The 26,465-nt window shown below is 39.2% G+C and overlaps 1 protein-coding gene across 1 annotated transcript in view; it reads left to right on the plus strand.

The window, feature by feature from the left end:
* Positions 1 to 649: 649 nt before the first annotated feature.
* The window catches only part of mdn1 (midasin AAA ATPase 1), a 51,523-nt gene continuing 25,707 nt past the window's right edge, over positions 650 to 26,465 (plus strand). Inside the window, exons 1-44 of the mRNA XM_065257088.2 lie at positions 650 to 930; positions 1,340 to 1,566; positions 1,744 to 1,968; positions 2,214 to 2,321; positions 4,063 to 4,471; positions 4,661 to 4,792; positions 4,905 to 5,008; positions 5,144 to 5,258; positions 5,354 to 5,526; positions 6,890 to 6,971; positions 7,321 to 7,416; positions 7,639 to 7,751; positions 8,069 to 8,217; positions 8,311 to 8,371; positions 8,827 to 9,038; positions 9,458 to 9,561; positions 9,713 to 9,857; positions 10,008 to 10,104; positions 11,069 to 11,182; positions 11,349 to 11,496; positions 11,610 to 11,717; positions 12,997 to 13,148; positions 14,011 to 14,189; positions 15,667 to 15,875; positions 16,130 to 16,276; positions 16,421 to 16,562; positions 16,641 to 16,775; positions 17,181 to 17,319; positions 18,126 to 18,264; positions 18,365 to 18,495; positions 19,936 to 20,074; positions 20,199 to 20,328; positions 20,590 to 20,847; positions 20,941 to 21,138; positions 21,519 to 21,727; positions 21,927 to 22,049; positions 22,145 to 22,342; positions 22,601 to 22,708; positions 22,839 to 23,027; positions 23,138 to 23,227; positions 23,404 to 23,932; positions 24,281 to 24,440; positions 24,844 to 24,960; positions 26,149 to 26,357. Coding sequence (XP_065113160.1) covers positions 835 to 930; positions 1,340 to 1,566; positions 1,744 to 1,968; positions 2,214 to 2,321; positions 4,063 to 4,471; positions 4,661 to 4,792; positions 4,905 to 5,008; positions 5,144 to 5,258; positions 5,354 to 5,526; positions 6,890 to 6,971; positions 7,321 to 7,416; positions 7,639 to 7,751; positions 8,069 to 8,217; positions 8,311 to 8,371; positions 8,827 to 9,038; positions 9,458 to 9,561; positions 9,713 to 9,857; positions 10,008 to 10,104; positions 11,069 to 11,182; positions 11,349 to 11,496; positions 11,610 to 11,717; positions 12,997 to 13,148; positions 14,011 to 14,189; positions 15,667 to 15,875; positions 16,130 to 16,276; positions 16,421 to 16,562; positions 16,641 to 16,775; positions 17,181 to 17,319; positions 18,126 to 18,264; positions 18,365 to 18,495; positions 19,936 to 20,074; positions 20,199 to 20,328; positions 20,590 to 20,847; positions 20,941 to 21,138; positions 21,519 to 21,727; positions 21,927 to 22,049; positions 22,145 to 22,342; positions 22,601 to 22,708; positions 22,839 to 23,027; positions 23,138 to 23,227; positions 23,404 to 23,932; positions 24,281 to 24,440; positions 24,844 to 24,960; positions 26,149 to 26,357 — 7,048 coding nt within the window. The 5' untranslated portion in view covers positions 650 to 834. The remainder of the gene's footprint in view (positions 931 to 1,339; positions 1,567 to 1,743; positions 1,969 to 2,213; positions 2,322 to 4,062; positions 4,472 to 4,660; positions 4,793 to 4,904; positions 5,009 to 5,143; positions 5,259 to 5,353; positions 5,527 to 6,889; positions 6,972 to 7,320; positions 7,417 to 7,638; positions 7,752 to 8,068; positions 8,218 to 8,310; positions 8,372 to 8,826; positions 9,039 to 9,457; positions 9,562 to 9,712; positions 9,858 to 10,007; positions 10,105 to 11,068; positions 11,183 to 11,348; positions 11,497 to 11,609; positions 11,718 to 12,996; positions 13,149 to 14,010; positions 14,190 to 15,666; positions 15,876 to 16,129; positions 16,277 to 16,420; positions 16,563 to 16,640; positions 16,776 to 17,180; positions 17,320 to 18,125; positions 18,265 to 18,364; positions 18,496 to 19,935; positions 20,075 to 20,198; positions 20,329 to 20,589; positions 20,848 to 20,940; positions 21,139 to 21,518; positions 21,728 to 21,926; positions 22,050 to 22,144; positions 22,343 to 22,600; positions 22,709 to 22,838; positions 23,028 to 23,137; positions 23,228 to 23,403; positions 23,933 to 24,280; positions 24,441 to 24,843; positions 24,961 to 26,148; positions 26,358 to 26,465) is intronic.

A 26,465-nucleotide genomic window follows, 5' to 3' on the forward strand; every position in this document is an offset into this window, starting at 1 on the left:
CAGTTTTTTTATTGAGTCTTACTATATAGCAGTGTTTAAACTGAAGTGAATTACTAAATCCTTATGCTGAATAAGTTTTAATTTTAATCACAGTTAATTACTGTGATTAAAATACTGTTGTTGCGGTATGTTTTGACATAGTATACGTTGCACATTAAATAATTAAACCAGATGATAAATGTAGTAGTATTTTTGTGTGTAGTATTTTGTTGTATTTCTGAACTGTAGTTAAATTCCTAGACACTACTGTTTTGGAACTTTACCATAGTAAATATTAAATTATACAACAGTTTACTACAGTCAATATACTATATAATACATTAACAAAGATTATAAATGATTATATACTACCAACAGTTTACTAAAGTACACTACATAATTTTTCATTTAAGAACTAAAGTTAATTTGCAATCATGTTTAGGTAACAAAATGTAAAACTACGTTAACTGATTTAATTTACTGAAAATCAACTATATTTAACGCTGAATGACAAAACACATTGACATGACTGATCTTTACGTTTGGTCTTTGTCGCTTAAATTTAAGGTATTTTGAAAATCCCTTTCACCAAATTGACAAGCAACGTGTGTGCAGCACAGGGAGCGCGAGCTCGGCAACACACACTTATGACCCGGAAGTGGTCTTCATTCACTCACATGTGGACAGGGATTTTAACAGTGACGGGAACGTGTTCGGTGTGTTGTGGTACGAACTGGACAGCATATATAGTGATGAGTCTTACGCTTCCCATCACGTGAAATACTTGGATTATTAAAACCCTTATCAGCCACAGAGGCATCGTTGGAAATCCCTGTTTTAACGACAAATGATAGGATGGAGAATCTGGAGTTGAGCCTTACATCTCTAGGTACAATCTCAAGACATGTCGACAAAAGTCACAACGAACTCAGCAAGTATCTGACTAAACAGGTAAGACTGATGCTTTGCGTGTGATCTGAGCACTTTATAACACCGTTATAAGATGATGTGTCTCTTTAAGACATGCATAGTAACGTTACACCATGCGTGTCACGCTGTACATCACCACGTTTCTGTAGTTTACATGTGGCATGTTTGTTGCTAAGGCTAGAAAACTATACTATTTAAAACATATTCGGTTAAATAAATAATTTGGAATATTGATCCCCTTTGTTTATCCCCCTTGTTTATAGAATGATGCGTTATTTTGTTTTCAAATGCTGAAATAAATTGCCACAGCAATAAATTGTGTGATTATTTAATACTTTGAAATATATAAAAAACACAGATTTACGGATTTACCTATCCTGACTATTAAAGCCAGTTACACTGGTGTAAGTGTAAATCTTCTTGCTTACAGATATGGACTCAGCAGGACAGGCAGTGTATATTGGATTGTCTTGCTCGGCTCTTATTGGAAAAGGAATACACACTTCTCATTGCACGTCACCTGCGGCCACTGATCCTGGACCTGCTGGAGAGGAATGCTGAGAGGATCAAAGCAGACGTTAGACTGAAACACGACCTTCACGAACGCTTGTGTGTGGCTCTGAGCAAACTTTTAAACATCAGCCCAGATGCTCAAACGTAAGTCGGGAACATAATGACATGGGCAAGAAGAAATGTATTCAATGTATTTATTCGTGAATCAGTCAAAAAATTATATATAGATCAAGATCAAGTGACTAAGACACAGACATGGGTTACAACTACAGATGTCTTGTCATGTTGTGTCATGATCATATTTAATTATTTCCCTTACAGGTTTGCAACAAGGTACTTCAACAGTGCTCCACCTGTTTTCCAAAGACTCTTCTTCACCAGTGAAGAGTCTGCCTCAGTCCAGTATGGACCCAGACGGATGAAACTGCGCGACCTGATGGGAGCCACCCTCCGCTTCCTCCAAAGTGACTGTGAGAAGTTCCGGTTCCTGTGGGACTGGAGTGCCTGCGTTTCGCAGCTTCTTACCAGTGATGTCATGGTCAGGAGGTATGACACTGATGAAGAAGAGGTTTTCCCAAATAACAGATTGTGTTGAAGTGTTAGTAAACACATTTGGCGATTCTCTAGAATTGCAGAAATTTAAAAAAACATTGGAATTCTCCATATCCTAATTCTACTCATTTACATAAATATTTGAAACTACAATGTTTTTGAAACTTTATTCTGGGTTTGCTTTCTAACATTTTATAAAAGTGTAAGGTTTAATTTTCTTGGTCTGTGTTTTTTTTTAGTTATACTGCACAGTGCCTTGCCCTGGTGTCCCACATGACGGACAATCAGAAAACCATCTTTCTGAAGAAGGTTCTTTCTATTGATGAGATTCTGCATTTAAAAATAAAGTAAGTTTGAATTATTTGAGGGGAAAACGGCTTGACCTTTTGGATTTTAAACTGCTGAAATTAGGCACAGGGCATATTGAAGGTCTCGTCCATTTACTTTAAAATAACTAATAGTCTTTGGGGCGGTGATCCGGACCCTAGTCACAGACTAAAATGCACGTTGAGGAGCCTGGCTAACAACAGACCAGTCTCATAGAGAATGAGACGTGGTCTGGGAACCACATGTTCATTTTCTCATATTTGAGGTGTGGTTTACGAATGCCCAGAGCCGTTAATTGGGTGCTACGAATGTCTATCAAATGCGTCTGTACGTAGCTTATAGCCAATCGGTGTGTCGCATAGACGTCGTCATCGTCTTGCTGCCCCCTTCCTGTTCTGTGAATGGTTCTCTTTGCTGTTTATTGGGTGCTACGAATATTTATCAAATGCATTTGTATGTAGCTCATAGCCAATCGGTGTGTCGCATAGACGTCGTCATCGTCTTGCTGCCCCCTTCCCGTTCTGTGATTGGTTCTCTTTGCCGTTTATTGGGTGCTACGAATATTTATCAAATGTGTTTGTACGTAGCTCATAGCCAATCGGTGTGTCGCATAGACTTCGTCATCGTCTTGCTGCCCCCTCCCTGTTCTGTTATTGGTTCCCTTTTTCAGAGGCAAAATAGGTCCATAGTTTCCATGCTAGACTTGCAGCGTGAATAAATTTGTGCGCAAGGCAGAATGGGGAAACCCAGGCTACACGTTGAGCTGCCTTAATTTGAAAAAAGTTGAAAAAACTATAAATGTCTGTAATAAATAACTAAGGCCTAGTCCCGGATTAATCTAAACCCTTTCCAGGAAACTGCCTCTCTATGTCTAAACCATTAGCATTATTAGCTTCTTGCCATTGCCAGTGAGAATGACTTTTCATGGGTTACACTACAGTTTGAATTTGCATGGGTTTGCTAAAGGTGTCTTTTTAAAAACAGGGTTCCCAGGGGTCCTTGATATCCTGGAAAGTTTGTGAATCTGGGGGGAAGAATTAAAGGCACTTGGAAGTTTTTGAAAATATACATACATAGATACAGGTCATTGAAAGTGCTTGAATCTATTTTATGCAAGAAGTTTTCTGGAAAAATCCATATTATTCACTGTGTTGTGTAGGATAATATCATAATAATTCTAGACTTTTTAAGCAAACGTGCTAAACTGTTCGTTTCAAATGCTTATATCTTCTATATGTGAATGTTGATTCATACCAAAATGCTTTTTTGCATAGTTGTGTTTGACACATGAAAACGTCTCTGGTTACGTATGTAACTGTTGTTCCCTGAGAAGGGAACGAGACGCTGCGTCTCCTTTTTCATATTTCCTGTGTCCCTGTAATGCCGTCTTTGGCAATATTTCAGATAGCGATATACTTCCTGGCTCCCGCATCACCCTGTCTTTGTCATTAAGCCTCACCATTGGTTGAATTTGATATACACATTCAGACGCACTTAACCCTGGAGGCGTCCCCAAAGTGTCACCGCAGTGACGCAGCGCAAGTTCCCTCGAAAGGGAACTGTAACAATGTATCTTAAAAGGTAACATGATGTAACCTTTCTCACACTTGAAATGTGTCCCCACATTAAGTCCTTGAATTTGAGGGTATTGGACCTGGAAAGTCCTTGAAAGGTCCTTGAATTTGAAGTTAACTAAGTTGTGGGAACCATGTTAATAGCTAAACACTTTTAAACACTTGTTACAATGCAATTTCTTTGTAGGTCACTCGAGGAGACTGAGCAACTGGAGGTAGAAAAGGCTTTGGTTTTAGCCAATCAGGGTTCAGTAATGTGGCGGAAAGAGAGGACGAATAAGTCCACCCGTGGTCAGCTGGTGACAGAGGACCTAACACAGAACGTTACCGTGGTCTGTGGGGTAATTCTACCCAGAAGGACCCCTAGACAGGGGGAACAGACTCAGACAAGTATAAGAAATTTGGTGTTGGTGGATTCAACATGTCAAAATCTACGTCGACTCTCCATGGCTGTTGCCTCCCAGAAGCCCATTCTGTTGGAAGGGCCCATTGGATGTGGAAAAACAGCTCTTGTTGAATATTTAGCTGCTGTTACTGGACACGTAAAAGCCCCTGACATCCTGAAGGTTCAGCTTGGGGATCAGACCGACAGTAAGGTGAGATGTGCTTAACTTTGAGGGACATACAAATATTCTTTGCGGCATTTTTTATTTATTTATTTTTACCATGTTTTAATTGATCTACAATGAAGCACTAAACCACTTATTTATTTAATAATAACCCATAATATTTGCCTATGATTTACTAATGAATGTATTTTGATCTTGATGCCCCATTTTTTTTAGATGCTGCTAGGCATGTACCGCTGCACAGACGTTCCTGGGAAGTTTGTATGGCAGCCGGGATCCCTGACCCAGGCAGTCTCCAAAGGTTACTGGATTCTGCTGGAGGACATTGATCATGCTCCCTTAGATGTGGTGGGTACCAAATGCACAAAAACAGCTCTTTTTTAGCTTCTTTTGAGAAGTTATATGGTTCAGAGCAAGATAGATATGTATAAACGTTTAAGTGTTTTTGTTTGCTCAATAGATATCAGTATTGCTTCCCCTTATGGAGAACAAAAAGTTGACTATTCCAGGACGTGAAGATTGCATAAAGATGGCCCCATCATTTCAGTTCTTTGCAACACGAAGGTACAAATTTTTATCTGCTTAAATGTATGTTAAATTAAGAATCTGTAAGGATTATTCCATTAAAACTTTTTTTTGCTATCACAATTGTTACAGTAAAATATTTGTCAGTTAACTTAATTAAATCATTATTTCTAGGACATTTTTCAGTGGAGGAGCCTGGCACCGTCCACAGAGCACACATGCGGCACTTCTGGACAAATACTGGTGTAAACTGCAGATTGGCAACATGACCAGAGACGAACTTAAACAGGCAAGATGTCTCTTTAGAATGGAAATGATTTAACTGTGTTCGTCCTGATCAAGAGATTTTCCTCATATATCCTCTTTTTCCCTGTGTCTGTTCAGGTTCTAATAAAAAGGTATCCCAACCTGACAGTAGTGGTTGAACGTCTTTTGGACATATACTGTCAGCTAACAGGAGACAGACATCAGGGCAGCTCTAGTCTACAGGGTCCTAGTGCAGTCCAAAGCATATCAGATGAGAACGTAACACTGGAGGGCAGAGGTCTTTCATTGAGGTAAAGCGTCTACATTAAACAGAATATATGTTTCTTGTTTTTTTTTTATTATTTTAAATTTATATTTTAATATTTTAATTTCATGTACTTCTCTCAGAAATTCATAATAATGAAAGTGTCTAGATACTGTAATTAAAGGTAAAAGGGCTTTACACATTTTACTAAATTGGAAAATTTAACTACAATCATCAATAACAGCAGAACAGTTGCTTTCTACTAAAGAAGTGGTGTCACAGTAAGCTGCAATGTTTTAGTGCAGGCTACCCATCTGTTGTGTACCCGGCCTTCAGGCTGTTTATCATCTTTCCGCTGGACTGCTGCAGTCAATGGCAAATTGATTTCTCTGTGCTGTTGTGGAGTCCCGGACAGAGACCTAATGTATAGTTCAGGCCAGGACAAATTGTATACGTAACTTGCTTTGTGTAACAGATATCACTTAGTTTTTTTTTGCTGTAGCATGGAGAGCATGGTGTGGCAGAATGATGTAATTTGTTTGGTTTCATATTTGTTATTTTGGATTCATTTTATCTCAGTGCTACTATATTCAAAGATAAACAACATCTAGTAGAAGCAGCAGCAGCAGTATTTTCTAGTGTTATGTTGAATTATTTTTAGGGTAGCCAAGCTTGTAAAAGTGTGTTGGATGTGGGGGGCTGTAGTATAAGGAAAGGTTAAACGATGTGGCGGCCCTGCTGTTACCAGAGCAATCAATAGTCTTCCTCCCTCCATCCCCTGCTGCGTTTGTAGATATTCAGGCCATGGTGGGGGTTAAAAACAGCAGATAAAGGGGTAGCTCACCCAAACATGAAAATCTTGTCATCATTTACTCATACTCATGTTGTTATAATTTAACTGTAGAAATATCTTTGTTCTGCTGAACACAGAGGAAGATAGTTGGAATGAAGCAAAAAGCACCATTGACTTCTTAAGTAGTAAAAAAATACTACTATGGAAGTCAATGGTGCTAAAAAATGATTTGGTTACAAACATTGCTGAAAAAATCTTCCTGTGTGTTCAGCAGAATAAAGAAATTAATACAGGTTTGTAACAACATGAGGGTGAGGAATTGATGACAGAATTTTCATTTTTGGGTAAACTATCCCTTTAATCAGTCTGTGATCATTCAAATGAGTATGAGACGGAACATTATATTTTTAAGATTAATTCATAAATTTATAGCATATATACTTCCACTATACTATACAAATGCTAAATATTACAAAGATGAATGTTTTCTAGTGATTTATTAATTATTGATATTTTGGAATTGTCTGATTTAGTGAAATATATATTAATGGACTTTTCTGCATCCATGTGGTAACAGATGCATGATGGCAAATGTGTTTTTTTTTCTTCTGAACAGGGACTTGCTGAAATGGTGCGAGAGAATCTGCTTGAACTTTGACGGTTCTTCTGCCTCCACAGCACAAAATGTTTTCCTGGAGGTGAGCTGTCAGCATTATTGCCTCATTTGCATAATGCTAAAGATGTTTACTTTTTTGATTATTTGAAAGATAAATATAAAAAAAATGAAATGGCTTCTAAAGCACTACTCTGTTTAATTTTCTTAATAGCTATTGTACTATTTCCCTGTTTGCAGGGGATAAAAGCGTCTGCTAAATGCCTGAATGTAAAAATGTAAATTGGGTTAACCAATGGCATGAATTTGAGGCGAATTTGTGATTTGAATTTGTCTGTCTGCCAAATAGGGAAGTGTGTCGAGGAAACCTATTTAAAAACAGTGATGCTTGGAAAGGCAGAAATGACACACTTTTAAAACATTGTTTTTTTAAGGCTCTGGACTGCTTCACCGCCATGCTCTCCAAACCTGAGAGCAGACTCAAGATGTCAGAAATCATTGGCAGCAAGCTCAACATATCCAAAGAGAAGGTCTGAAAATTATGTCACAAAAACAAAGTCTTTATTATAATGCTGATAGTCTCATACTGTATAAGTTCTCTTTACAATTTTATTTATTTAAAGCATAGATTAGAGCTCAGAAGAGTCCTAAATAAAGAATTTTCTCTTTACTGATGTTACGTAATAGTATGTCAATGTAATATTACATATCACTGTATAATCCATAATATGTTTTGCTGTGTGACATTTTAGGCCCAGCACTTCTGTCAGATGTACCTGCCTGCCATTAATGTGACCGAGCTTGAGGTCTCCGTGGGTCGTGTAATGTTACTTCGTAAGCAGAGTGACGCGGTGCGACTTAGTATGTAAGTTATTCGAGCGCTCTCTCTCTCCTTCTCTCTTTCAAATTTGCTTTACTAGCAAATAGATTTACCAGCACTGACCCATGGGTGCAAGGAACCCTGCTGAGAAATTGAGCTTACATTAACACTAGATTGATTGGTAATTGTGCTATTAAGACAGGAAATCATACAACAGCCTAAAGCTGAAAAGAGGAAAACGTGTGTCATACCATTGTTTCTAAACCTTTACTGTTATAAATGTTTTCATATCAATTTACTATCAATAAAAAGACAAAAATATCTTAAGGGGTTAAAATCATTTGCTTATGTTTGCATCATAGAGAAAAACAAACGTTTGCTGCCACACGGCCATCATCTGTACTTCTGGAGCAGCTGTCAGTGTGCGTCACTAGAGGGGAGCCCGTCTTGTTGGTTGGGGAAACGGGCACAGGAAAGACCTCTACTGTGCAGTATCTGGCTGGAGTGACAGGTAACACGCCTGATCTGTCAGTATAGTTCAGGTTTATCACTGATCTCATTGCTCTTATCCATCGTTTACTTCCTGTCTGTTCTGCCCTTCAAGGACACAAACTCAGAGTAGTCAACATGAATCAACAGAGTGACACTGCAGACCTGCTGGGAGGGTGAGTAGACACATGTCTGTGCTTCAATAATTGAAAGCTGTGATGCTTCTAGCTAAACTACATTTTTTAGTAGCTTGACAGTTGCTCAGAATGGCTACTTACCTTTTTACTGTAATTTGCCTCAAATTAAGCATTCGATAAATTCATTCTCCTGATATACAAATACATTGTTTTTTTTTTAACCACTTTATTTGTAAATTTTCTGAGTAACACATATACAGTTGTATTCATTATATTACAAATTAACCACAGAAAAACAATCCCAACAAAATGAAAGACAGAAACAGACCAAACCCAAAACCGACCTGACAGACATATCTTAGACAACAGACAAAAAAAAGCAAACACAACATGTTTTACGATTTCTCAAGGCATTGTTGAGTTGTTCATGATTATTCAATCTATCCCTTTCTAGTGTGTTTGATGATGTTAAGTTGTGTTTCTGATGATTGAAGGTATAAACCAGTGGACCATAAGCTCATCTTGTTACCCTTGCGGGAGGCGTTTGAAGACCTCTTCTCTCAGACATACTCAAGGAAACAGAACCTGACTTTTTTGGGTCACGTTCAGACCTGCTTCAAAGGCAAACGCTGGCAGGATCTTCTCAAGCTTATGGACCATGTGTGCAAATCAGCGCTCACTAAGGAACTACATGATAAACCTAATGGTAATGCTGGGTTGAAATGGAGTGGGTTGCCTTGACAACTTATTAACTGATGTGTCCTATTTATGGATGCTTTGTATAGTTAGGTTAATAGCATTTGTATAGTTAGGTTAATATAATTTTATATCAATTTTTGAAACTAAAATTTTATTTAAATTTTTTGTTGAAATGGATTACTTCGACTGAATATTGAACAGACAGCAGCTAATAAGAGTCCAGAATAATATTGCTTAAAATGCATCAAAATGTTTTATCTGCTTTTAGTCACAACATAATTCATGTACTTACAGGAGTTATTGCATAGTTTTTACTCTTCTAAAATAGAAATTAGAGCAAGTGTTTTGTGTAAAATTTTGTAAAAGGTTTTTGTATGCATAGTTTTTTATGATATTATTATACATTTGTTTTTGTTCGTCTTACAGCTGCTCTGCTGCAGGAACAGTGGGAGGCTCTTGCTCTTAAACTCAGTCAGACACAAGAACAGATTCGAGCCTGTGAATCTGCCATGATTTTTGCTTTTGTGGAGGTAATTATTACAGATTATGTATACAAAAGAAGTACAGCTATGCCAAAAAAGCAGTTTCCTGCTGCATGTCTGGCCAAAACCACTTTCCTCCCAGTTTCACCGTCTGTGTGATGTACCTGTCATGACTGAGGTATTTTGGGTATCTCCACAGGGGACTTTAGCCCAGGCTGTAAAGAAAGGCGAATGGATCCTGCTGGATGAGATTAATCTGGCAGCTGCAGAGATGTTGGAGTGTCTGAGTGGATTACTGGAGGGCAGCGCTGGATCTTTAGTGCTGCTTGACAGGGGAGATACTGGTGAGTCTGATCTGAGATCAATTTCATGATTAAGAATTGAAATACTGCTTGATGGTACTTTAATTAATTTAATGGTTCGTGTACTTTGAATTTTGCATGTTTTTTTGTGGAGAGTACATTTTTAGTTCATTTTGTTGATGTTCTCTGTAGAGCCTCTGGTTCGACATCCAGACTTTCGTCTATTTGCCTGCATGAATCCAGCCACTGATGTAGGCAAGAGGAACCTGCCACTGGGCATTAGAAACAGGTGAGAGGGACCATTGGACTTTTCTTCTTTATTGCATGTGGTTTCCCAGACTGGGTTTAGATTAATCCAGGACTAGGTATCTGGGTCTGGTGGTACCATTTTTAGCATAGCTTAGCATGATTCATTGAATCTGATTAGACCATTATCATCTCGCTAAACAATAACCAAAGAGTTTCATTATTTTTCCTATTTAAAACTTAGTAGTTTACTGTAGTTACGGAAAATTAAAAGTTGCGATTTTCTAGGCAGATATGGCTAGGAACTAAACTCTCATTCTGGCATAATAATCAAGGACATAACATGGCTGCAGCAGGCGCAATAATATTACGCAGTGCCTGAAAATAGTCCCCTGCTATTGAAAGTAACCAAGGGGACTATTTTCGAGCAGTGGGTAATATTATTGCGCCTACTGCAGCCATGTTGCTGCAGCAAAGTCCTTGATTATTACGCCAGAATGAGAGGATAGTTCCTAGCCTTATCGGCCTAGAAAAGCGCAACTTTTTAAATTTTCCGTCGGTCTTAGTACATAATGTAACTACAGAAGAGTCAAGTTTTAAATAGGAAAAATATTGAAACTCTTTGGTTAATTTTTAGCACGATGCTAATGTTCTAATCAGATTCAATGGATTATGCTAAGCTATGCTAAAAGTGGTACCGCCAGACCCAGAGATCAGCTGAATAGATTCCAAAACGGTAAAAATCAAATGTTTAATTTTAGGGGAGCTGGAAAATGAGCATATTTTCAAAAAAAGTGAAGTGTCCCTTTTAATGGTAGCTCAAACATGCATTTTATTTTGGGACTAGGATAAGCCCTTTCTGGGAAACCACCCGTAATGTTATTACATACATGTGATATGATGATTTTTTTTTTAACTATATATTTGTATACTTAAGTGTTTAAATACTTTCTGGGGCAGATGTACGTGTTTTTTGTGAGCTTAATGTGTTTGTGTTTGTGTGTCAGATTTACAGAGCTGTACGTGGAGGAACTAGAGAGTGAAAGTGATTTACGTATCCTGGTCTCAGATTACCTAAAAGGCCTGAACCTGAACAGATCCATCATTCAAGGAATCATCAGGTTTGCAGTCATAGCATGGCCATAAACATTATTGAGGACATTAGGTGTGATGCAGCTTGTTGTCACTAACAGCAATGTGCAGTAAAAGTGCACCAATATTTACAATTTGTAACTTTCATTTAGAATTTATGTACTGTGTCTTAACAATTTCTGTTTTTCCCCACAGTTTTTATTTGGCTGTTCGTAAGGAGGCTCACACACGGTTGGTTGATGGTACCGGTCACAAGCCCCATTACAGCCTGCGTACTTTGTGTCGAGCTCTTAAATATGTGGCATCTAACCCCTGCTACAACATTCAACGCTCCCTCTATGAGGTAATACACTTGTCCATATTATACCTTCTGCCTAAAGCAAAATGTTGATTTTCCAAAATGTACTACTTTAACCACATGACATTAGTGATGGAGATGTATAATGTCTTTTGCAGGGTTTCTGTCTGAGTTTTCTTACCCAGCTGGATCGCAGCTCTCACCCCATTGTGCAGAAACTGGTGTGTCAGTACATACTAGGAGGAAATGTGAAATGTCTCAAACAGGTAATCTTTTAACTTTAGTTAGCCACTTCATTTCGTTAAATAATAATAAGGTACCAGTAGTTTGAATGCCTACTAGTTAGAAGTGTGTGTTGCCAAAGGTGAAAGAAAATATCTTCTATTAATGATTGAGTGCGTTTACATGCACAGTCTTACGCCGATTATGCTTAATAAACTGATAACACGTGGGGTCATGTAAACGCGTAAAACTGTTTTCTTTAATCGGGGAAAACTCATAAACGGCGTAAGCAAAAACCGATCGGCACAGGTAGTTTTTTGCTCATTACGCCGATTTCGCGTGGCATGTAAACACCTTAACCGGCTTTCTCACGGTTTTGTCCATGTGCGCATGTCCCCGCGTATGAAAGATGAACGTCACACGCGGAAGTAAGCGCAAAGTAACTCATAAAAGTCTCCGCTCAACTAAAGCAGTTGGCAGAGAAACTGTTAAAATAGAAGCTTATGTTACATTTACAGGTTCTGCAGACACGAGAAAAGATACAACAATATAGCTTAAAGAGTAACTAAACCCTAAACCAACTTTTTTTAGTTAATGATCTGTAAGAATGATGCTTTATTAGTGCTGTTCATTGATTTTAGTAACTTTTTTGCCATTTGGATATAAAGTGTTTCAATACTGCAATATATGGTGTAAAAACGTCTGAGTGCTGCCCTCTTCAGGTTGAACGGTGGCTACTGCAGTTGAATTTTCCTATTGGGTATTGGGTCCAAAAAATGACTCGTGACGTAAGCAGGTTTAAGCTCACCACGCCCTTGTTACGATCTCACCACACACTTGATACGAGCTTAGTTCGTCCCCTCTATCTCCGTTGGGATCTTCCCACTTTTCTTGCATTTTTCAAATATTACCAGTGGGCGGAGTCAGCCTCTGACCAGGGGTTTAGTTACGCTTTAAGACAGATATGCCGTCGGCTTTTTGATCGACTATTATGTACTATAGGTGGTGATGTCACTGCCTGCAAGAAACCTGATAATTCTTCAAGTCCCATGTAAACGCAGTTGACTGCATAGCCGGCTTATTGATTTGCATGTAAACGCATGAAAACAGTTTTCGATAATAAGCAGTTTTTTGATAGTTATCCGCTTATTCTGTGCATGTAAACGCACTCACTGATAGTGTTTCTGTTGCTCAAGCTGGTGCTCAATAAAATAATATAAAATACTATTTGATAAAATAATATTTTGGATAAAATTGTCTTTCAAGTGCCTAAATATAAATCTACTTATCTTCTCTCATTTACTCTATCTGTTTTGCTCTCAGCCAATCCCGAAGCCCAAAGAGCGTGTGTGTATACAGATAGAGGAGTACTGGCTTAGTCAGGGTGATATGGAGCCTGTGTTGGACCCCAGTTACATCCTTACACCTTCTGTCAAGCTTAACCTGAAAGATCTGGCACGGGTGGTGTCCGCCGGGTAGGAAAACATCACTCCTCATTAGGGATGCATAACGATTAATCGCGATTAATCTATAGCAGAATTAAAGTTTTTGTTTACATCATATATGTGAGTGAACTGTGTATAATAATTTTGTATAGATAAATGCACACACATGCATGTATACATTTAAGAAATGTTTACATGTGTATATACATTTGTATATTTATGTAAAATTTATATTATATATAAATATAAATACTTAGTATATACATATTTTTTCTTCAAATTATACATGCATGGGTGCATATTTATATATACATTATTATTGTACACAGTTCACACACATATATGATGTAAAGAAAAACTTTTATTCTGCTATAGATTAATCGCGATTAATCGTTATGTATCCCTACTCCTCATACATCCCGTGACATTCTGTAGATCAAATGCTCTGTCAAAATGTATTACAAATTCAGCGTTTCTTTTTCATCTGTGGGAAGGAGGGATGGTGCTGTTGTTAAATCTATTATTTGATATAAAAGTGCATTAAATATGAGTTAATATGAATGATTTATTTGTTTTTGTACCATGGGGCTGGGGTTAACTGATTTTTTTCTTTGCTATAAAGAGGCAATTTCAAGACTTTGAGGATTACAACGGTTTCAGATCATTAATAGTTTTTTAACCACTTTAACTCCACAATGCACAAAATTAATACATTCAATTACTTTTACCCAAAATTCACTCTGAAGTATTTGACTGATATTGGCCCTGTTTATCTGGTATTTCACTTGCCATATTCGCTGCATACTATACATTTTATTTGCATATCTTGAGCTCTTATATTTACAATGCTTGAGAAGAAATTTATTTTGTTCCTTGTTGTGTCCATGATCAGCATCCATCCCGTGCTCATCCAAGGGGAAACATCTGTGGGAAAGACCAGTTTAATTAAATGGCTTGCAGCCGCCACAGGAAACCAGTGTGTGAGAATCAATAACCATGAGCACACAGATATCCAGGAGTACATCGGCTGCTACTCCTCTGATGAGCATGGCAAACTTGTCTTCAAAGAAGGTAAAGAGCATTTTGTAACAGACTCACAGAGGCATTACTATAACTAGGTGATTGTCAACTGGTAGGATGAGGGAAAATCCAAAAAGCTAGGCAAAATCACGTTCATAATCGTGGACAATTCCACGATTCCTAGCTTTTCGGTGAAATAAGGCTCTGTGTAGTAAATGCCCCTGCATCTGAAATCAGGTGATGGCGATTTACTACTAATCACAGAGCCGGCTTTACTGATGAGATGCGCATCAGAATCGCAGGCAATTTTTTTTGTCCAGCCCTAATGCAAATAATATATTTTTGGAATGGTACACAGTCAGGATGCTAAAATTAAAAAAGGTATTGACTTTAAAAGGGCGGAGGGGGGGCTGTTTCATGTATTTTGTTGTTGAAATGAAGAAAATATGCAAAAACATTAAAAACTACAGCTTAGGGTGTGTACACCAAAGCATTAACTGTAAATGTGGCTGAAAATGCTTGCCTACGCTTTTTCAGCTAAGCGCTTTGGTTGCTATGATAACTTATTGGCTCTAAACTATGCGCCAGTTGGTTGTTGTGATATTTGTCCCGCCCCTCCTCCACTGTGATTGAACGGGTGAATGAAAAGTGACATTGACGAGCCGACGTTTTTTTTTTACTCTGGGAGCTGAGCATGGGAAAAACCAGCCGTTTTTGAAAACCACAGTACTTCAATTTAAAAACAATTGAAAACATAAGCCAGCCACAGGCTTGAATGCCTCACACACCAGCCGCGCAGCTCAGCGTCGAGTCGCATCTAGGACAACTCGGAGGTATTGTAAACCGGAAGTGCACATTAAATAGCGCGAGCTGCGTCAGATACCATCTACTTCAAAATGCAAAATATACGTTAGCAGCCAATGTTAATCGTTAATGATTTGGGACAAATATGATGTTATTTAATGTTAAACTATGTGAGTGGCACTGTGTGGCGGGACAGGGATTTGAGCAACTTCCTGAGTCACAGCTAGGGGGCGCGGACAGGCGCCACCTGGTGGCGCCGATGTGTGTATACTCATAGAAAACAATGTGTTCGGTTTTTTTTTAGAACGGCGCTGCACGGCGCTGAGCGGCGCGGCCGGTGTGCGATCCCCTTTAGAGTTTTTAAAGTATGACGCAATGAGGATAGACATGGTTTGTGACATGGCTGAAAGACCATTAAATCCATAAAGTTATTTGTACATAAACTTATTCATAAGCCATTAGTAAACCATTTAATAACTTCCCTTTAATAACTTTAAACTTCCCTTGAAGTTTCACTTTTTTTTACTTTTGTACAGTAAATGATTTTGTTACTGCAATGGGTCACAACTCCATATCCATTGTTTCATCTGGGTGCGTAATGTCAATTATATTTATGAATTTTAAACGGTGACAATAGTGTAAGATAATAATCATTGATTTCTGCATGGTTCAAGCCTACTTTGTCAAGTTTTTTGTTAACAGCATACGTTTTTGTCCCCTAAAGGTGTGCTAATTGATGCCATGAGGAAAGGTTATTGGATCATTCTGGATGAACTGAACCTTGCTCCAACTGATGTGCTGGAGGCTTTAAATAGATTGCTGGATGACAACAGGGAGCTTTTCATAGCTGAAACACAAGAAGTGGTCAAAGCCCACCCCAGATTCATGCTCTTTGCCACCCAGAATCCTCCTGGACTCTATGGTGGCAGAAAGGTACTCACAAGCACATTGCTGGTGTTCAGAATTTACTTGTACTACTCATTTTGCAATGTATAGTATGTATACTGTGCACATTTATTTGCATGCATAATACGCATGCCTAAAACATGCTCAAATCTGATGGAGGATCACTCTATTCCACAATGCAGTGCAATGTGATCATGTGACAGATCATTTAGGAAGTTGTATGCTAGTATTTTATTCAAATCATGAACTTCAAACCAACATGTTTTTCTTTTTTCTTGTAGGTTCTGTCGCGAGCATTTAGGAATCGATTTGTGGAGTTGCATTTTGATGAGCTTCCCAGTTCAGAGTTGGAGAACATCCTCCATCAGCGCTGTAGCCTTCCTCCATCCTACTGCTCCAAACTCATCAAAGTCATGCAGAACCTGCAGGTGACCCATCTCAATACAGCAATATTTGAAGCACAGGAAGGCATTCATTATGATTTTATGGGCAATGTTATAAAGCATTAAGCTAAGCTGAAATATTCCTTTAAACTGCTAAAGTGACCTCATGTAAGTGTATATGTGTGTCAGTCTTTACGTAGGGGATCCAGCGTGTTTGCCGGGAAACATGGTTTCATTACCCTGAGAGACCTGTTTCGCTGGTCTGAACGCTATAGGCTGGAAGAGCAGAATGAGGCCTCTCGTGATTGGCTGCAGCACCTGGCGGATGATGGTAACTTTTTTACCGTGCTTAATTTCAAAATGTTGTACATAAATGCCAAAAATACCTAAACAAATCATCTTTTGTCAGGCTACATGCTGTTGGCTGGCCGTGTCAGAAAGCCAGAGGAGGCTTTGATCATCCAGAACATATTGGAGAAACACTTTAAAAAGACAGTCAACCCGGATGCTCTTTTCTCAGAAGCTCAGGTCACCTCTCAGTTCAGTGAGTTTATAAGCACAAACACAGCTGTAACAAACCACATTCTGATATCAGATCAATGACTTGCAATTAGGAGAGTTGTCCTTGCTTGCTTTTCCATTGCATTGTGCGGTTAACCAGCACCAGTAATACTGCACAGTATAATGAAAATCCTTAAAAGAAAACTGAATACCTCGTATTCAATTTAAACTAGAAAGACACTAAACAAACTAAGTTACTTTATAATGTCTGAAATGCCCAGCAAACGTGAAAGTGAAGTGTTTCTCTCTTTTAATTTGTAATAATGTCATTGATACTTTCTTTATGCATTTCTCAAGATCTTTTTGATTGGCTCATTTTATAACTTATGGCCAGATTGATTGGTTGGTTTGGCTCAGTTTGGTATATTGATGATTTGGCACTTTGCAGGCCCTTTTGTGGACAGTATTGCGGGTGTCCCAGAAGAATTCGGCCATGTTGTGTGGACCCAGGGCATGAGGAGATTGGCTGTGCTTGTGGGTCGAGCGCTTCGTTTTGGAGAGTCTGTCCTGCTTGTTGGAGACACAGGGTAAGCTGTGATTTAATCTTTACTGAATGAGTTTCTTTTCAGAGTTTTTAAGCCAATGGTCACCGGTCGGGCAGATTTTGAGGGTAATTTGACTTAATTTTTTCTGTGTGTTGCGCACCATCCCCTTTTTTGCACATTTTACTAACATAATTTTGTAAATTTACAATTTTATGTTATCAAAATTTAAAGGAATAGTCTACCCTTTTGCCATATTAAACTATGTTATTACCTCAACCTAGACGAATTAATACATACCTATCTATTTTCAATGCGTGCACTGTACAGCGTGTTGTGAATGTGTTAGCATTTAGCCTAGCCCCATTCATTCCTATGGTACCAAAAAAAGTTTTATTTTGTGGCACCATACTAACTGGTATAACTCCTCATGTAACAGTCTTTAAATAGGGAAAACACGGAAGTGTTTGGTGGCTTCCCTGTTTGGTACCATAGGAATGAATGGGTCTAGGCTAAATGCTAACACATTCACGACGTGCTGTACAGTGCACGCATTGAAAAAGATAGATATGTATTAATTCGTCTAAGCTGAGGTAATAACTTAGTTTAATATGGCAAAAGGGTAGACTATTCCTTTAAGATGTATTGGTTTTCGACTGTGTCTGTCAGCTTTGAGACTTTCTGTAGACTAAGGTACTCGTATAAATACAAAAAAATTAAACAAAAATGTCAAAATTGACTGAAAATATGAACTCATCATTATAGACTATGGTTGAATCAGTCATCTGTAGAATAAGACATTCCCTCTACATTTGTTAAGTTGGCTCACATTTTCCTCCTCTCACCTGAAGGTGTGGCAAAACCACCATCTGCCAGCTCTTTGCTGCACTAGCTGGTCAGAAGTTCTTCTCCCTGAACTGCCATTTACACATGGAGACGTCTGATTTTCTGGGTGGCCTCCGACCTGTCCGTCACACTGGAACCCAAAATGTAAAATACTTCTTTCTTTATATTATTAAGCCTTACACTTAGACTTATACATGCATTTATCAAAAGTGGGATTTATCTGATTGAACGTTTAACATTTCAGGCTGATGGCGAGGACGGACGTCTGTTTGAGTGGCATGATGGACCGCTGGTCCTGGCGATGAAACAGGACGGCGTGTTTCTGATGGATGAGATCTCGCTGGCTGATGACTCTGTGCTGGAGAGACTCAACAGGTGTGTGTTTTACACTTATTATCCCAAAATGTTGTTGTCTAAACAACTCATTGATGGGGTGAGGATGATCAAAGGTGAGTTCAAATCAAGGGGCAACCCTGTCGTTCTCTATTGTGAAGCCAAAACGAAGTGACTTAAACTGCAATTCATCGACTGGCCGCTAGAGACTGGCTCCAAAAGGGAGTTAATATGTTAAAATGCCCATCTTCACAGCAGAAATAATTATGTTTACAGCCTGGTACAAAAAGTGTTTTGGTCTATATAGCAGATTTTTCCCTGTGATGAGGTGAATGTTTTTTTGTGATTCATCCTTTTAAATTAAATTAAGCCTTAAAGTTATGCATTGTTAAAGGGGTGGCCACCTGAGTTACAGGTGAATTGCCGCTGCTGTAACTATGGTCAAGCTAGGTGGGCGTGCTCTCAACAACCAGGTATCTTAGCTCCACCCACATCCCACCTTTTTTTGCGCTGACAAGAAGGTGATGGCAGGCTCCGCAAACTTTGGGCTTCAACAATGCTCTTCACAAACGTAGGGTGACGTCACAGACACTACATCCATATTTTTAATAGTCTATGGTTTTTATTATATGGTAATATTAGTTTCTTTTTTGAAGTTCTGCACCAAATTCTCCAATTCACATAATAGAGTAAAAAGAAATCAAACATTATTATATATGCTGTAAAGTTATTAAGAGGCTGTTTACACTTGGCATTAACATGCGTTTTCGTCGATCGGATCACAAGTGGACGACGTTAATGCCAGGTGTAAACGGTGTTCAAAACGTTTTGAACGCGTTCACTTTCAACCACATCCAGAGGTAGTCGAAACCACTTTCGATCGGATCGAAAGACACTAAACATCGATCGGATCGCTTTGGAGTTGCGGAACGCAAATGTGGTTGAATGTGTTCGAACAGCCACACACGACTCAAGTTTTACGTCTTTTTTTGACTTCTGGCGTGAACATACGGTGAACAGCGCTATTTTTAGCCCTTCATTGATAAAACTACTGCGGGTGTTCTCCGTAGTTTCGTTTTGAAAGCGTGAAAGTTGCGCGATCCTATTTCATCAATTGCGCTGAAAATTCAGAGAAAGCTCCAACATATAAACGTACAAAACACTGTGCAGCATGTATACTTGCTAAACAAGCAGCGGAGTCCGACATAATATTAGTTTGCGTCCATATAAACTCATTACTCCCGCTCGCGTTTGAATGACAGCAAAGAGACTCAACCACCGTCTCACGGACCGTCCCCTCACAGTATTCAGGACAGAAGCGGTCGAAAGTAGACAAAAGAGACCGATTTAAATACCAGGTGTAAACGTAATGTGTCTCTCTCGTCCACTTGTGATCCGATCGATGAAAACACATCTTAATACCGAGTGTAAACAGCCCCTAAGTGACTGTGTGACCGTCTTGGGTTTGTGTGTCATCTGCAGCGTGCTGGAGATTGAAAAGTCTCTGGTGCTGGCAGAGAAAGGCAGTGGAGATAATGATGATGTTGAGCACATTACCGCTGGAAAGAAATTTAGACTCGTTGCCACCATGAACCCCGGAGGTGACTTTGGAAAGAAAGAGGTCAGTGCTTAGAGTATAAATCTGTTAAAATAATGTCTGTGTGTCTGTAAAATCTCAATAGTAATAGTCACCGTGTAAAAAACAAGCAGCAGTGGAACTGATGTGTTTATTTGTTTGTATCCAGCTGTCTCCAGCTCTAAGAAACCGGTTCACTGAGATTTGGTGTCCCCAGAATAACAGCCGTAACGATCTGATCCAAATCATCCAACACAACCTTCGTCCTGGACTGTCACTGGATCAGCATGACCACCAAGGTGTTTTACTTTGCACCCAAAACAGAGCAACCCATAGACACTCTGCAATTGTTTTTATAGAAATATAGTGTTTACATCTTTTTGGGTTGACTAATTTTGTCTGTGTATAGCTATTATTGTTATAAATTTGTTAGTCATAAGTAATCTGATCGAGTTATTACTTAGACTAGTACCAAATAACAGTATCTGTATTCTGTTATAAGCATTATTTCATAAGCAACAGTGACATTATACTGAATTTTACCATTGTGATTTGCGCAGGTAAAGACGTAGCAGAGCTCATGTTGGACTTTATCGACTGGCTGACCAGTCAGGAGTTCGGACGGCGGTGTATACTAAGTGTGCGAGACATCCTGTCATGGGTTAACTTCACGAACACTGTGTGTGAGAGAGACGAGGATGGATTCATGACCATGGGCGAGCTCGAGGAGGAGGAACCTGAATGGGATCTGAGATTGGACACCGTAACTGCCTTTATTCATGCTGCATGCCTTGTGTATGTGGATGGAATCGGTTCAGGTGAGAGTAAAGAGGGTTTGGTAACCATTTATAACCAATTCATGTATACTTTGTACTAATGCTCTCATGCGTTTTTTTTTTTTTTTTCGCCAGGAACCACAGTGTCGGCAGCAGAGAATGCTCTGGTAGCCCGGCGGGCGTGTTTGGAATTCCTGGAGAAGAGATTGAGCAGGATTACTGAGCTGGATGAGGAGATGCGGGATGCACTCAGAGTCTATGACAGCAGCATCTCTAGGGAGCCCCAGTGGGGTGAAGACTTTTTTGGCATTGATCCCTTCTACATAGCTGCAGGTGAGGGTTACCTCAAATATAGTAAGTGGATATATAGTATAATACTGAGCCTCACAGGTGGTGTTGGCAATTATTGTTGATCTTATTCAGATGTACAGTATGGGATTGTTGGGGTTTCTCTGCATTTGACAATATCATTTTTACCATTGCCTAGATATTAATTTAAAGTACCAGAGTTTTACCATGTTTATTATGGACATGGCATCAACGTATCAAGTTCAGGGATGTGTGTTTGCCTGTGGGCAAAACCTTGACAGTGTGGCTCCATCATGCAAGGTGTCTACAGGACATTTTGACTTCATTTATCTACACTGGAAAGAAGTGGTGTAATGGATCCATCTTTTATGCTATAAGCACACCGTCTCCTTGTCCACCCACAGGGCCTGAGAGCGAAGGCAGGAGTTTGTCGGGCTACACCTTGAGCGCAGGCACCACCGCAGTGAACGCTCAGAGGATCCTACGGGCACTAAAGCTCCAGAGACCCATACTGCTGGAGGGCTCACCTGGTGTGGGGAAGACCAGCCTGGTCGCTGCCCTTGCCAAAGCATCTGGGAACCACCTTGTCCGGATCAACCTGTCTGAACAAACTGTATGTCGTACGTTTAAAGCAATAGAACTGTTTTTAAATACGTGTGTGTGTGTGTGTGTGTATACTATAACCATTTATTTGTACAATAAAGCATTTAGGTAAACAATATTATATTAAGTTCTATGTGATGATGTTTAGCTTTATAAATCTAAAATAACTCCTTCAAATTCAAAATGGATTGTTTTGTTTGCCTGCGCAGGATGTCACGGATCTGTTTGGGACAGACCTGCCAGTAGAAGGGGGTAAAGGAGGGGAGTTTGCCTGGCGTGATGGTCCTGTCCTAGCTGCTTTGAAGGCTGGACATTGGATTGTCCTGGATGAGGTATAAATCTGTATTTAATGGAATTAATAAAAATAAGTTTCTCTGTTTACAATGGTAGAAATGCATTATTTTTTTTGTTCTTCTCACCTCCACAGCTGAATCTGGCCTCTCAGTCAGTGCTTGAGGGTCTTAACGCTTGCTTCGACCATCGAGCTGAGATCTACATTCCTGAGCTGGGCATGCGCTTCCATGTTCAGCATGAGAAGACCAAGATCTTCGGCTGTCAGAATCCTTTCACTCAGGGAGGAGGACGCAAAGGCCTCCCGAAGTCTTTCCTTAACAGATTCACTCAGGTAACACATCAACCAATGAAAGCATCACTAAATCATAATTAGCTTTCAGTAATAGACAATATATCGGACCACTAAACAGGAAAATAATATGTTAATACAAAATCGCATTCTTTAAATAAAATCTAAACTAGACCTGTTTTTTATGAACGATATTGAAACGCAGTTTTAATGTATAGTTCACAGTATTATTATCTGACATTATTGAAATGTAGTTCATAAAGTAAAGAGACCAAAATGCACATCTATTTCTGCTTTCAGGTGTATGTGGATGCACTAACCAGTGAAGACATGCAGTTCATTGGTGACTCCATCTTTCCCAACATCGACAACGCGATCATCTCAAAAATGGTGCAGTTCAGCAACCGGGTAAGAGGATGACACAAAATGTATTTTTAATAACTGCACGTCATTACTGTGATGTACTGACAGCCCTCATTCAAAGATGATCCCACAACATCTCCTTTTTATTTAATCTTTGCTTATTTTTTTCTCCAAGCTGATTCAAGAGGTGACTGTTGAGAGGAAGTGGGGTCAGAGAGGAGGACCGTGGGAGTTTAATCTCCGTGACCTCTTCCGTTGGTGTCAGCTGATGCAAGCAGATCAATCACCAGGCTTCTTCAACCCCGGACAGCACGTTGGATTGGTGTATGCGGACCGCATGAGGACTGAGGCAGACAAAGCTCAGGTAGCCAAGCTAATGTTGCATTTACTGTATCGGTCATCACAGGAGTTTGTGATGATGCGACAGTTGATGTGATCAGTGAATCAGCGGTGTAAATATGTGTCTATCCTCAGGTGTTGGCTGTGTTCAGGAAGGTGTTTGGAGAAGACTTTGAGCCATACATGGGTTCAAGACAGTTCCATATAACACCTTTAAATCTGCAGGTGGGTCAAAAATGTCATATGCCATGAATGGATTTAAAGTGGTCCTGTAAAGTAAATCTAGATATGATGCTATTCTTATTGTCCAGAGAAACTTTCATTCACTAATAATAAACAAAACGTTTCAATTGGATGCATTATACACTTAAAATATATTTCCATCTCCCTCACACACACAGTTGGGCTATTCGGTCCTCCAGCGTAGTGGAGGTTCACCTATTGCTCTGGACCCTCCTCTGTCCATTACCCATCATTCTTTGCGTCCACTGGAGGCTTTGATGAAATGCGTGGAGATGGGGTGGATGGCCATACTGGTGGGTCCCACTGCCAGTGGGAAGAGCAGTCTAGTGCATCTCCTCGCACTGTTAACAGGCCATAGGTTGAGGGTCATGGCCATGAACAGCGCCATGGACACAACCGAGCTCCTGGGTGGCTTCGAGCAGGTGGACATCATACGTCCTTGGCAGCAGGTCTTGGAGAGCATGGACTATGTAGTTGCCATGGTGACCAGACGAGGTCTAATGTCTTTGGATGGAGCGGTACAGGATACAGAGTTTCTGTTGAGTACATGGAGTACGTTCCGCCACTGGCTGAGGGACGAGGGTCTCGATACGACAGAGGGCACCGTCACATTTGATGCTTTAAACAAGCTGGAGGTCATTATTGTTCTGCTACATAAACTCAACACCAAACTCAAAGTCTTAACAGGTAAGGATCGTATCACCGATCTTTTTATCAATATAAAGGGAACTTTAGGTAGATTTTAGTCCTGGTTTATATTTGGTTTTGTTACAGTTTAAACCTAAGGACGTTTTTTTCTTGTTTATAGCTTTAAGTCAGTAGATTGGTTTTATTTGGATCTGAAAAGTAAGAATAATTGCTAGTTGGACAGACTAGCTCCTAGGACATTATCTTAACTTATCAGCTATGTTTATGCAGCTTGTCCCTGTTATAGTCCTTGTTAAGTCCTAGTTTAGTCCTGGTTTATGACAAGTACTACCTCTCACAGTCATACAATCCAACAGTACACAATATAACTGTAATATCTTCTTGCAGACATGTCAAAGCTGCAGATGGATTTTACTCTGCTGAAGGAGCGTTTGGCTCAGATGCAAGATGGCTGGACTCATGGCGGCTTTGAATGGCTGGATGGAACATTAGTACAGGCGCTACAGGCAGGGGATTGGCTGCTTATGGACAACGTCAACTTCTGCAGGTCAGATGAATCAAATCTAAAGATTTTTACCACCAAAAACTTGTATGTTTTTGTATGGAACATGCCAAGAGAAATTTGGCTTGTAAACTGCTTTATTTCATGCTGTGAAAGTGGACTAAAAGCAGCCGTGGTAGAGCATAATGGCAGCCGATTTATTGTATTTCGAAACAGCTTGGATTATGTTCTACCAGTTGTTCCCATAGCTCACTTGGTAGTGCATTGAGTTTTGCAATGAAATTACTGATTTAAATGTATACCATGTTACTATTACAGGAAAAATAGCAGAATTTATTTTTTATTATTTATCGATCAGGCAAGGCACTGATTTGGGTTCAATTATGTTTATGTCTATATATGTGTCATTGTTATCTTTGATGTGTTTGCTAAATGAAGTTTGTTTTAGCCCTTCAGTGTTGGATCGACTCAATGCCCTCCTAGAGCCTGGAGGCTCATTAACCATTAATGAACGTGGTATTATTGATGGAGCTACACCCACCATCACACCCCACCCTAACTTCAGGTACAATTACACAGTTCGGTAATCCGACACCATATCTTTACTTATAAATATTTAAAATCATGTTTTCATGAGCATCCTCACCAATTAGTGGATGATCCGATTGCATTTTAACTCAATCCCCGCCAGCCATTTTTTTGAAAAGTTGCCCACCAGCATTTTTTTTTCATAAGTTTCACAAAATGCCTTCCAGGAAAATTTTCTTCCAAAAATACATAAACATACAAATATATAAGAAGAAAGAACAGACCCTCTGCTTTCAAACAAACAATAAACAAACTAACAAACAAAACGGGATAAATGTTTCATCCTATTTTTTCTCTGCTTATAAACTCTTAAAAATATTATGGGTATTTTTCTTTAAAAGTATTTTTTTTAAGCAAAAAGCTGAAATAATTGCATTTTTGTGAAAGAATTTTGTTAGAGATCAGATTCAGAACGATTATCAAAACATACACAGAGTTTAAAATTAGTAAATAACTTTTGGCTTCAGTTTTTTATAAATTGCGTAAGTGCCCCATATAGTGGATAATTGCGGTATTGCAGAATAACTTATTTTAAGCAAATGTTTTTTTTTATTGACGAGATAACTCGTCAGTGGCGGGGAAACAGTTAAGGTGCAGTTTAATGCTTTAAGCGTATTTAGTGGTAAGACTGTGAATTGCAACCAATGGCTCAGTCCACAGCTTACCCCTCCTTTTTAATGTTGGGATGCTCATGCTATAGTAGCCACCACAGGACAAGCACATCATTGTCTGAGACAATATAGTAACACAAGACGATTTATAGAACCATTTTTGTTTAGGGCTACTGTAGTATATAGATTATATAAGGTTATAAAAACAATAAAGATAATTTTGTAGGGTCTCACACCACTGATAATATAGTTAAGTATATTATATTGCATTTCAGTCAAGATATCCTTCTGAAAGTCCCACATGGCACCTTTAAGTCATGAAAAAATGTGTTTTTTGTTTTGAAATGTAATGGTCCTGCAAGTACGCATCATGTTCTTTTTGCATAATAATTGATTTTTGCCTCATGAACATAAAATTTAATATAACCAGGGGTTGAAATGGGGGAACGCGGGGGGATAGAGTCCAGGCAGTGCATTTCAACGGTGAACGGTGAGTTTTATAACTGTGATTTGCTTGCCACGTTAACATTCACGTTATTCCCCCTGTATTCCAGGTTGTTCCTCACTATGGACTCCACAAACGGTGAAATCTCTCGAGCTATGAGGAACCGTGGAGTTGAGATCTACATCCCAGGCGAGCATGAGGGCATGTGCTGGGACGCTTTGGATCTAAAGACGGTGTTACACACCCTGGGCGTGACAGGAGACTGTGTGTGTGACCTGCTCGTCTCGATTCATTCTGAGATCAAGAGTGCCATATGGGGTGCGTCTTTGATTTTAATTACTAAATGAATGATTCTCTTTGAGATAATACTCATGGCTGTGATGTATATATATGGTTATATAAGTTGTATACGGAATATTAATTCTT

The sequence above is a fragment of the Paramisgurnus dabryanus genome, chromosome 12 (assembly GCF_030506205.2).
Source record: "Paramisgurnus dabryanus chromosome 12, PD_genome_1.1, whole genome shotgun sequence".
In the NCBI taxonomy this organism is placed as follows: Eukaryota; Metazoa; Chordata; class Actinopteri; order Cypriniformes; family Cobitidae; genus Paramisgurnus; species Paramisgurnus dabryanus.